The sequence below is a fragment of the Nicotiana tomentosiformis genome, chromosome 6, assembly GCF_000390325.3.
Source record: "Nicotiana tomentosiformis chromosome 6, ASM39032v3, whole genome shotgun sequence".
NCBI lineage: Eukaryota > Viridiplantae > Streptophyta > Magnoliopsida > Solanales > Solanaceae > Nicotiana > Nicotiana tomentosiformis.
The window spans coordinates 146,320,315-146,333,056 of NC_090817.1; the positions used below are offsets into that span (position 1 = coordinate 146,320,315).

The following is a 12,742-nucleotide window of genomic DNA, read 5'->3' on the forward strand; positions in this document are numbered from 1 at the left end:
AGTATAAGTAGCATAATAGGCTTTAGGAATTAGTATTTTGAGTTTAATTACTTGTTGGTTTGTAATAATTTTCATAATTCCAAGGCTCAATAAAAAATTTAATGCTTTACGTATTAGTTTTAAACTTACTATATAAGTATTCCACACGTAAAATTTATTCGGTACGGTTCGGTATTTTTTTGGTTTATTTTTATGAAATAAAAAACCTAGCCTAATTATCGGTACGGTTATAGATTTATATAAAAACGCACATTTTTTTTAAAAGAAACCTAAAAATCGGTTCGGTGCATTACGGTTCAGTCGGGTTTCAAATATCCATTGACACTCCTACATTTGGCTAGTTCGCTCAGTTTTTAATTAACTTGGTTCGGTTCGGTTCGTTCCATTTTTTAATTAATTCGATTCACTTCATAAAATTTTTGGTACATAAATACACAGGTGACAAGCAAACTAAAAATGTTTGGTCCTTGAAGAAAAAAATAACATTAACCAGATCAAAAGAAAAATGATTAAAACATATTGAAATATCAAAGTTCAAGATTCAGAAAAGGAAAATAGAAATAAACATATTTTTATAATTTAAATAACTAATAAAAATGAAAATGTATAAAGAGAAAATACAAAGATGAAAATAAGAGAAAAGAAAAGAATAATCTGGAAAAATAGGGAACAAGGAAAAGTAAAATAGGCTTTGATAGAAAATAAGGGTGAGGGGATTCGACCCAGGGTCTCGGACATGACAAGAAGCATTTAGACAATGGCACCTACCATAACTTTGTTTGACAGGGTGCCACAAAATTAATTTATACCTTATTCACATGAAATATGCGTGGAATACCAATACTAATATGAAATTCTACCGGAACGATCGGATGGCGTACCACCCCCTCCATCTACATAGATCCGCCCCTGGCTTTATTTGATTGAAACAATTGAAAATGTAGTGTAGGAAGACTTTGTAGCAATTATTTGCTCTCTCCTGTGTCAAACTGGGTCTGTCAAAGGCTAAAATATAATCTTGACTTTTTGCCAGTTTTTATAAAGCTGATAAACATTGTAACTTTATTATGGCAAATACTTTTTTGTCGTACATAGTTAATTATTGTAATTATGGCCAATATTTTAGCTAATGGAATCCATCTCACATAAGCATAAACATTTTTGTAAAGTGTAGACTTTGTTGGCAATATTCTTTGGGACCCAAAAATATTGCATTGTGTGGTGGACATCATTTGCACAAGTTGTATCTCTTCTTTTACACCTAAAAGGCCAAGACTTTTTTGCCTATAAAAGAGAAGGCCATTAGTTCATTTTAGATACACCAACAAGACTTGAGTCTTCATTTCTTATTTTTTCCTTTCCTCCTTTATTAAGAGTATTTTGTATGAGAGTTAGTATTGGGAAGCACTTGTGTGAACCCTTTCTTTGGAGTGATCTTATGAGGTTATTCTCTTAGGGTATTTGGGATTAATTAGAGTATTTACTCTAATTTTGTACTCTCTTTGTACTCTTATTCGTATAGTGAAATTGCTCCTCTCCGCTTGTGGGCGTAGGTCACACTAACCGAACCACGTTAAATTGATGTCTTCTTTATTTGCTTTAATTGTCGTTATTATCAACTTGCATTGTCTTTGTTATTGTCATTATAACGTTGTTTGGCTAAATTTCGCACTACCCGAGTTTTCGATCCTAACAAATTGGTATCAAAGCCGGATCTAACCGGGTTAGTTTCAATAGCCAAAATGACTCTAACAAAGACCTATGTTGAGAAATCTGATCGAAGTGCAAACTTCAGAATGTAGCAATTAAAGATGAAAGCTATCTTAATTCATGATGGCTTAGACTTGGCATTGCAAGGAAAGGAGAAGAAGCCGGATAAAATGACGGATGAGGAGTTTGCCGTCATAGACAAAAGAGCAAAAGCATATATCATTTTAAATCTCTTAAATGAGGTTTTACGTGTAGTTTCTGTAGAAACCACAGCCAAAGGCATGTGAAAAAAATTGAAAACCTTATATATGAAGAGGACAGTGGAAAATAGACTTTACCTGAAGTAGAAACTTTATACAATTCGTATGGGTGAAGGTACCTCTATTCTCTCTCATCTTGACACCATTGATTCCATTCTTATGGATTTGAGTAATATAGATGTTGAAATTAAAGATGAGGATCAAACCGTGTTACTGCTTTATTCTCTACCCCCATCTTTTAAGCATATAAAAGATACTATGCTTTATGCAATAAAGAACATATAGATAGTGATATTACTAGGGAAGCTAGTGGAACTCAAGCGGGAGTTGGCTTGTTTGTTAGGGGCAAATCTAAGTCCAATTTCAGATACAATAATTTAGAGTGTCGCTATTGTCATAAGAAAGGTCATAATATCTCTGAATGCTATAAACTGAAAAATAAAGAAAAGCATAAAGAAAAAAAAAATGAGCACATAAATACTGACACCGCCGAAGCTAGTGTAGCAACTGATGAGATTGATGGAACTATATTTTTAGCAACTGAAACTAGTTTCAGATCAGACAATGAGTGGATTTTAGATTCCGGTTGTTCATATCATATGTGTCCTAGCAAGGACTTGTTTTCTACATATGATTCAGTTGCAGGTGGAGTTGTCCAACTAGGTAACAATGTTACTTATAACATTATTGGCAAATGTACAATTCAGATCAAAATGCACGATGCTATGGTGAGAATTCTCACCGATGTTAGACATGTTCCTGACTTGAAGAAAAATCTCATCTCTTTAGGCACTCTAGAATCTCTTGGGTACAAGTACGCAGGTGAATGTGGAGTTATGAAAGTTTCTCATGGTGCTCTTGTGATCATGAAAGCACACAGATCTGGTTCGTTGTATACTTTATTGGGATCCACTGTTATAGGCCCTACTACAGTTGCATTATAACAAATATCCTTCCGTGATCGAGGGATATAGTGATGCAAATTGGATCACTGGATCATCTGAAGTTAAATCCACGAGTGGATATGTTTTCACAATTGGGGGTGGAGCAATGTCTTGGAAATCATCCAAACAAACGTGCATCGCCCGTTCTACAATGGAATCTGAATTCATAGCTTTAGATAAGGCCGGTGAAGAAGTTGAATGGCTCCGGAATTTCTTGGAAGATATTCCATTTTGGCCCAAACCTTTGGCACCTATTTGTATACATTGTGATAGTCAAGCGGCAATAGGCAGGGCAAGGAGCGTTATGTATAACGAAAAATCTCGTCATATACGACGGAGACACAATACCGTTAGACAACTACTCTCTAGTGGTGTTATCACAATTAACTACATAAAGTCAAGAGATAACGTGTCGGATCCACTTACAAAAGGCCTATCTAGAGAGGCAGTTGAAAGATCATCAAAGAGAATGGGGTTAAGGTCTAGGACAAGTCATCATGACGGTAACTCTACCTAGCAGACTGGAGATCCCATGAGCTAGGTTCAAAGAGATCAAACAAATTTATGAATGACGGTTCAACATTGTCAAATAACTCAACCCATTCTCGTGATGAAGACAATATTCAGAAATCAAGGTAAAACATTAAGGCTTTTTGATGAGTCAACAAAGCTTAAAGGTTTTTTAATGATTTGCTAAGTCTGGCAGGATATGACCAGATAGTGTGTCTATAGGATTACACGTTTAGAAATTACCTATGTGAGTGTGAAGTGTAAGCCGCTTCAAGGGGAATGAAAGTAAAGGCCCATTCTCTAAGTACTCATGAAACCACGGGGTGTTCATGGCTGAAACGAACACAACCGTGAGAACCATAGATGGTTAAAGATTGATTGTGTGACTTATGTTGTCTAGGTATACAACAAAGCTCGACGGTTCAAATATATCAAATCTACCGATTGACCGAGTATATCCGATATAAGTTCACTACGGAAAGTTCAAAGGGAAACCTACTTATCTAGATGCAATTAATTCTTGCATGTAAAACACACACGCGTCCGTGCATTCCTTTATTTTATAGCCATTCCCCATTCATGTGGGGGATTGTTGGGATTTTAAGCTTGTGTAGCTTAAAGAGGGTGGATGAGAAATGGAGAAAAAATAAAATATTTGAGTTTCCCTTGGGAAAGGGACATTGTCCCATATCGGAGGAAGAAAAGGCTTTTGATGGGTATATATATAATTGCTCTTCTTCTAGCTCTTAAAGAGTTAAGAAAAAGGCAAGCCTCGCGCCGTCGTCGTCGTCGCTCGCTCGGCTCGGCTTCAGCTTCGGCTACGGCTACGGCTACGACTTCGGCTTCGGCTTCGGATTCGGATTCGGCTTCGGCTTCGGATTCAGATTCAGATTCGGATTTGGATTTGGATTTGGATTTGGTCAAAGATCGATTGATTGATTAATCTTTTTGGACAAAATTTCTTTCAATTATTTAATTAATTAATTAAATAATTAACGAAAAATTCAATCCGGAATAACCCATGACCCGCGACCCGGTTCGGTCAGGCCCGTTTTTTTTCCCGGATTATTTTAAATATATTTTTCCCGCAATATTTCAAACACCCCTTTTCAACAGCCATGGCTGTTTCTCAAAGGTTGCAAACCTTTTCAGAAACATTGCCATCAACTCTATAATAGAGTTTGAATCCCAGAATCTTTCTTTACGAAATTTTCTGAGCTTCTTCTTCTTCTTATTCTGCACAATATTTTTCAGTATGTTTTACGACCATTGAGTGGTTCGCAGTTCATCAGAGTTTTGGTACCTATACACTGGTGAGTTAAATCGTTCTATCCCGGGAAGATATATTCCAGCACCTCGGGTACTTGAGGGAAATAATTTCCTTAAGGACACACTGTGTATTCAGTGGGCTCGATTTATTCCTATACTGTTTTCTTGTTTTCCAGAATCTATTTCGTTAAACAAGTATTACTAACTTTCTGTTTTATTTTTTCAGAAAATTTAATTGTTTATTATAGTAATACAGAATAATAATAGACAAAAGTTTGCAAAGCACAGCCTTCTTGAAAGTCAGATTGTTGCTGTCCCAGAGCAGGCAACATCATCTTGGGACAAAGCAGGATTTCTAAAACAAACTACTCTTACCATACGAGAACCTCCTTCCCTTGCGGAAAAAGGTTAAGTGTTGTACTCATGATATTTAGAAACCATATGTTATTAATACAATTGTGCTTATATATTCAGCTTGGAAACTTAGTATAATACCTTATTTATCTTATGTGCCTATAAGCTAAAATACTCAAATATTACGTGCTCTGTTGTACTATATTTTGCACCTACTGAAGCTTCACTGTACGCTTTTAAACGCCTTAGCTATTATGTTACCAGCTACCAGCCATCAAGCTTGTGTGACTACATCGCAGGATAATTTAGAAAAAGGAAAGGGTATATTGGATCCCCTATCATTCGTGAAACATGTAACCATATGCTTCGCTTCGTTAAAAAGGTTATATTGTTGTACTCATGTTTATACACTATACATTATTAGTAGTTGTACTCATGTTTATACACTATACATTATTAGGACAAGGTTGCTTATTTATTTTGCTTGGAGATTGAGTATGATATCTTACTTATCTTATATGTGCCTATAAACTAAAATACAAAAATACTACATGATCTTTTACACTCTATTTTGTATCTACTGAGGCCTCACTGTACGCTTTTAAACGTCTTGGCTATTCTGTTTACCACCTGCTAGTCTTCAAACTTGTATGACTAGAGTGATGGATAATCTAGAAAAAGGAAAGCGTATATTGGATTCCCCTACCATTCATGAAACAGGTAAATCTGCTTTTAGATTATACTTTTTTGAGAATGACATATTGTTTGTACATTACTGTAATCTGTGACTATTTATATAAGGGTCCACATCAGGTACATCTAACCTGCCTCCTCTTTCCTTGAACATTGTTTTAATCAAAGGTTTGCATGAACTTTATATTAAAATAATGTCCACCATACGTATACTTTTGTGTTTGCATTTTTTTAATGATACTTCTTATATATTCAGTTCATAGCCGGGCTACAAAGGTGTGTCCGGCCGCTAAAGAGCAACGAAGTGAGTATGTTGCTCTAAAAAAGGGTTCGCACTCCCAATACTGTCATGCAAAGAGGTTCGAATATGAACCTCTGGGATTTTGCTGTAACAATGGTTCAACAAGGTTGACATATCATAAAATGCCAACTGAATTATCAGAGTTATACTTTGGAAATACTGAAGAATCTGAAAACTTTCGAACTTATATTAGAACATACAATAACATGTTTGCATTTACTTCACTTGGTGTAAATTATGATAAAGAGCTAGCGAGAAGAAATTGCGGTATCTGTACATTTAGAGTCCAGGGACAAATATATCATTTTATAGATGACTAAATTCCTTCCAATGAAAAGTCAAGGAATTTACAGTTGTACTTCTACGATCATGATAATGAACTAGCTAATAGGATGACTTGTTCGACAAGAATTAATGAATCAATAGTAAAAAAGTTGATGGACATATTGAAAGTAAATCCATACACTATTTTCCTAAAATCTCTCTTAAATGTTCCCCAATTATCTTATTTCTATATTGCTCTTAAATGTCACTCAACCTTAGATCAACAGACATATAACTCACCCAGCTCATCAGAGATTGCGGCATTATGTATTGAAGAAAATCCTACAGACATTTTTGCACCACATATTCGAATTTATACCCACAATAATAGAGCTCGATTAGTACATTATTATTATGGATGTTATGATCCGTTGTAGCCGTTATTATTTCCCTTCGGTGAAAATGGATGGCATTGTAGAATCAAAAATATTATTCAGACAAATAATGTGACGAAACTTAGAGCTTATTGTGAACATGAACAGTTGCCCAGTATATCAAACATGTGTTCAGTTGATGGATTTCTTGATATGGAAGACGAATCACTACAAAAAGGAAAACGAAAAAGAGATACAGTGTCTTGTCGAGAGTATTACTGTTACAAATTTTAAATAAGAGATAATGAAATAAATGAAGTGCTACATTGTGGAAGAATATTCCAATAATTTATAGTAGATGTATATATAAAGCTTGAAACACAAAGATTAGGCTTCTTCTCATTTAATCCAGATTTATTTAGAATTGAAGTCTTGCAAGGACTCCTTGATATTTTAAGATATAGTGAAAGGGAAGCCTCTAAAATTGGAAAGAAAACGTTCCTCCTGGTTACATTTATAGGGGGGCCAAGGGACATGCGCCGACGATACATGGATGCTATCGCATTGGTATAATATTTTAGAAAACCTAATTTCTTTATAACAATGACTTGTAACCCTTCTTGGCCAGAAATAAAAGAACATTTGTCACTGGCTGATGAGGTACAGAACATACCTGATTTAGTTAGTAGAGTTTTCAAAGCAAAGGTAGAAGAATTAAAGACGGATATTTTAAAAAGATAAATCTTTGGAAGAGTTGCAGAATTCATGTATACTATAGAAGTCCAAAAACGTGGTCTTTCACATGCTCATTTCCTTATTATACTTGCTGATAACACAAATTACTGACTCCTGAATCTTATGATATATTTGTTTGTGTAGAATTGCCTGATTCTAAAAAAGATCGCGATCTATATTCACTTGTTATTAAACATATGATGCATGGTCCTTGCGGAAAGTTAAATCCTACAAATATTTGCATGAAAAATAATAACTGCAAATTCAAGTATCCAAAAGATTTTGCTGAACAAACATCAAAAGGGAAGAATTCATATCCAAGATACAGAATGAGAAGAACCGGAGAAGCTGTAGAAATAAGAGGTAAATTTCTAGATAATTCTTGGGTAGTTTCATATAATTCATTTTTGCTATGCAAGTATAATTGTCATATGAATGTTGAAGTTTATTCTGATATCAAGGTAGTGAAATATATTTACAAATATATCTGCAAAGGACACGATAAAATTGTATTTCATATACATGGTAGTGATACAAATACAAATATAGATGAAATAAAAGAATATCAATCTGCTAGATGGGTTTCACCTCCAGAAGTTGCGTGGCGATTATTTCGTTTCCCAATAAGTGAAATGACTTCAAGTGTTTTTCACCTTCAGTTACATTTGGAAGGACAACAATTTGTCTCTTTTAAAAGTATTGAGAATGTTGATAGAATACTGAGTAATCCGATGATTCGAAAAACAATGTTAACTGAATTCTTTGTTATGAACAGAACAAATTAAGATGCTATGCAACTATTATTATTATATAAAAAATTTCCCGAGTAATTTGTATGGTCATTTAAGGAAAAGATGTGGACACGTTGAAAATAACGTACTGTAATTGGATGTGTTGTAACATGTTATCCAACATAAGAAGAAAGATATTATCTTAGATTATAGTTGATGAACGTTAGAGGACCAGAATCATATCAGGACTTATGTAAAGTTGACGGCAAATGTTGTAGTACATTTAGAGAGGCTGCAGAAAAAAGAGAATTGTTACACTGTGATAACAACTTGGTTGAATGTATGTCTAAAGCTACAAATTATCAAATGCCATATAGTTTAAGATGTTTATTTGTAACATTATTGGTGTACTGTAATCCCACTAATCCAACAGAACTTTGAAAATAATTTGAAGATTCAATGTCCGAAGATTTTAAGATTCTACCTAACATGAATGCTAAAGATATTCGTTTTATGGCTTTAAATCATATCAATGATATTTTACATTTGATGGGACGTGATATTAATGAATATCATCTTATTCCTGAGAAAACTAAACCTTCAGCTGCTATCAGAGAAACCAATGATTGTCAATTTGAAAGAAATATCATTGTTAGAGAAGAAGATTTGCTTCTAGAGAGAAAATTAAATATCGAACAACGAAAAGTGTATGACACGATTCTTGATAGGATATTTTCTAACATATCAGGAGCATTTTTTGTTGACGGACCTGGAGGAACCGGAAAAACTTTTTTATACTGTGCTTTATTAGCTGCTGTACGATCAAAAGGTTTTGTCGCTTTAGCAACAACAAGTTCAAGTGTTGTGGCTTTGATCCTCACAGGAGGACGAACTGCTCACTCCCATTTTAAATTTACTATTGATATCGATGAACAATATTCTTGCAACATTAGCAAGCAAAGCGCACTTGTAGCTTTAATACGTGATGCAAAAATGATTGTCTGGGATGAAGTATTTATGGCAAAAAAGAAAGTGATAGAAACTTTTGATATTCTTTTAAAGGATATAATGGATACGAATACTCTATTTGGAGGAAAAGTGATCATTTTCGGTGGTTATTTTAGACAAACTCTCTGTCACGACCCAAAATCTAACCCGACGTGATTGAGCCTATCGTGGTACTAAGCAAGCAGACCTTTCCAAAATAATTTTAAAATTTAACAGAAATGAATTAAGACATTTAAAATAACCAGAGTTTTTTATAAAATGGGATAAAACCCAAATAAAATATAAGTACAGAAAAATAGCCCGATATCGGGGTATCACTAAGTCATGAGCATCTAATAACCAATCTAGAAATAGAGTCTACTACATTCTGTGCCAAATGCCAATACAAGAGAGAAAAGATAATAAGAAAGGAGAAACAAGGACTACGAACGCCGACAGCTACCTCGTAAGTCTCCGATAATCAGCCCGCGCACGAACTCAGTGACCACCAAAATCGTAGACACCTGGATCTGTACATGAAGTGCAGGGTATAGCATGAGTACAACCAACTCAGCAAGTAATGAAATTAAATAAGGAACTGAGAAGCAGTGATGAGCTATAATAATACAGATCATTTCAAAAGTTTTCAGTAAAGAGTGAACATACTTTCAAACCCGGTGGTGTAAGTCAAATCAGTTCGAGCCCAAGTAAGACAGATAAGAATCTTTCAAAAATTTTACAACAACATCAGATAGCAACTATGTGCAATAATAAATAAAAGCAAGTACAGCCTCTCAAGGCAGCAGTCACTCAACTCATCTCAACAACTCATTCTCTCGACTCTCAGCCCTCAATACACACTCTCAATAGGTACCTGCGCTCACTGGGGGTGTGCAGACTCCGGATGGGATCCTTCAGCCCAAGCGCTATATTTCTGCGGCGTGCAACCCGATCCAATATTATTGCGGCGTGTAACCCGATCCAATATTATTGCGGCGTGCAACCCGATCCAATATTGTTGAGGCATGCAACCCGATCCAAATATATATATATAGCCCGGAGGCTTGTTGCGTCGTGCAACCCGATCCATATACCTCACAGCTCACAGCTCGGCACTCAGGCCCTACCTCAGTCACTAACCTCTCCAGTCCCTCGGGCTCACAAAATATCATAATAACCAGCCCAGGCAGAAAATACAACAAGTATCAACAAGAAATGAAAGGAAACAGAGATATAACACACAAGTAAGACTGTGACTGAGTACAAGACAATAATTAGCAGTCAATTCAACAAGTATATGGCCGTTCCGGGTCCCAACAGTAATATCATATGGCCTAAGCATGGTTTCTAACATGAAAGACAGTCAATTGCACAAAGACGAGGATAACAAGTAATAACAATGGCTATTCGACTTTACAGTCTCACGGGACGGACCAAGTCACAATCTCTCACGGTGCACGCCTGCACGCCCATCACCTAGCATATGCGTCACCTCCAATTATTCACATCATATAAATTCTCGGGGTTTCATACCCTCAAAATCAGATTTAAGACTGTTACTTACCTCAAACCGAGCAAATCTCTACTCCGAAATGCCTTTACCTCTCAAATCGGTCTCCAAACGTCCCTAATCTAGCCATAAGTAGAACAATACAATCAATATAGGCTAAAGGGATCAATTCCACAGAAAAGTACTAAATTATAGCCAAAAATCCGAAATTGGCCCGAACCCGGCCTCAGGGTCTACGTCTCAAAATCCGACAAAAGTCACAAAACCCGAAAGCCCATTCACTCACGAGTCTAACCATACCAAATTTATTCAAATTCGAAAACAAAATCCCATTCAAAACCTCAAAATCCCGACTCAAGAGTTCTTTCCTCTTTTCCCCCAATTTCACACCCCAAATCACAAATTAGATGATAAAATTAAAGATGAAATCATGGGATTTAACCAAAACCAAGTAAGAATCACTTACCCCAATCAACTCCACGAAAATCCCTTCAAGTATTGCCCAATTCCGTGTTCTCTAGCTCAAAATATGCAAAATGGGTTCAAACCCTCGTTGTTGAAATTAATATTGCGTGCCCAGATATCCTTCATCACGATCGCGGAACATTCCCCTCAATCGCAGAACATTTCTCGCGATCACGAAGCACAACTATGCTGCCCCACATTTTTACCCTACGCTAACACGGAATCACCCACGCGATCGCGGATCACTGCCTCTCATACCTACGCGATCGCATCCTGCCTCACGCGATCGCATAAAGCATTGGCCACACCTCCTCTCCTGCTCAAATCCTTCTACGCGAATGCGACCTTAGCCACGCGTTCGCGAATCACATCTTCGCACACACACGTTATCGCGTTCCTAACTCTACGATTGCATAGAACAAACTCACCTCTGCCCTAAATAAGCTTACGCGATCATGAATGAATCCCTGCGATCGCGTACAAGGAAACCAGAACCTGCTGAAACCAGAACTTCAGTTGTCAAGCCAAGTCCCAAAATGATCCGTTAAGCATCTGAAACTCACTCGAGGTCCCCGGGACTTCAACCAAACATACCAACCAAATCCTAAAATACCATACGAACTTAGTCAAGCCTTCGAATCACTCAAAATAACATCAAAACACCAATTATACCCGGATTCAAGCCTAAAGAACTTCTAAACTTTTAAATTTCACAAACGATGCTGAAACCTACCAAGACACGTCCGATTAACCTCAAATTTTGCACACAGGTCATATTCAATATTACGGACCTATTCCAACTTCCGGAATCAAAATTTGACCCCGATATCAAATAGTCAACCCCTGGTCAAACTTCCAAAAATTTGACTTTCGCCATTTCAAGCTTAAATTAGCTACAGACCTCAAATTCACAGTCCGGACATGCTCCTAAGTCCAAAATCATCCAACAGAGCTAACGGAACCGACGAAACTCCATTACGGAATCGTCTTCACACACTTCTGACTACGATCAAAATTTCGAGACTTAAGCTTCCGTTTTAGGGACTAAATATCCCGAAACACTCCAAAACCAAAAATAAGACCTCCCGGCAAGTCACTTAAGAAAAAACAGATATGGGAGAAATAGTAAATAGGGGATTGGGGCTAATAGACTCAAAATGACCGGCGGGTCGTTACATCCTCCCCCTCTTAAAACAATTGTTCCTCCTCGAATGAGCATAGAGACATACCTGAAGTAGTGAAAAGATTAGGATAGCGGCAACGCATATCGTGCTCGGTCTCCCAAGTCGCCTCCTCGACAGGCTGACCTCTCCATTACGCCTTTACTAAAGCTATATCCTTTGACCTCAACTTCCGAACCTGTCGCTCCAAAATAGCCACCGGCTCCATATCATAAGTCATATCACCATCTAACTGAACTGTGCTGAAATCCAAAATATGGGACGGATCGCCGATAGTCTTCTGGAGCATAGAGACATGAAATACTGGATGCACACTCGACAAGCTAGGTGGCAAGGCAAGCTTGTAAGTCACCTCTCCGATCCTCTAAAGTACCTCAAAAGGCCCAATGAACTGAGGGCTTAACTTTCCCCTCTTCCCAAACCTCATAATACCCTTCATGGGTGATACCTTCAG

At 36.7% G+C, this 12,742-nt stretch overlaps 1 protein-coding gene across 1 annotated transcript; it reads left to right on the plus strand.

The window, feature by feature from the left end:
* The first annotated feature begins 8,604 nt into the window (after positions 1 to 8,604).
* On the plus strand, positions 8,605 to 9,309 carry LOC138894903 (uncharacterized). The gene has a single exon (XM_070179638.1). The coding sequence runs from the start codon at positions 8,605 to 8,607 to the stop codon at positions 9,307 to 9,309; it is 705 nt and encodes a 234-aa protein (XP_070035739.1).
* Positions 9,310 to 12,742: the final 3,433 nt, after the last annotated feature.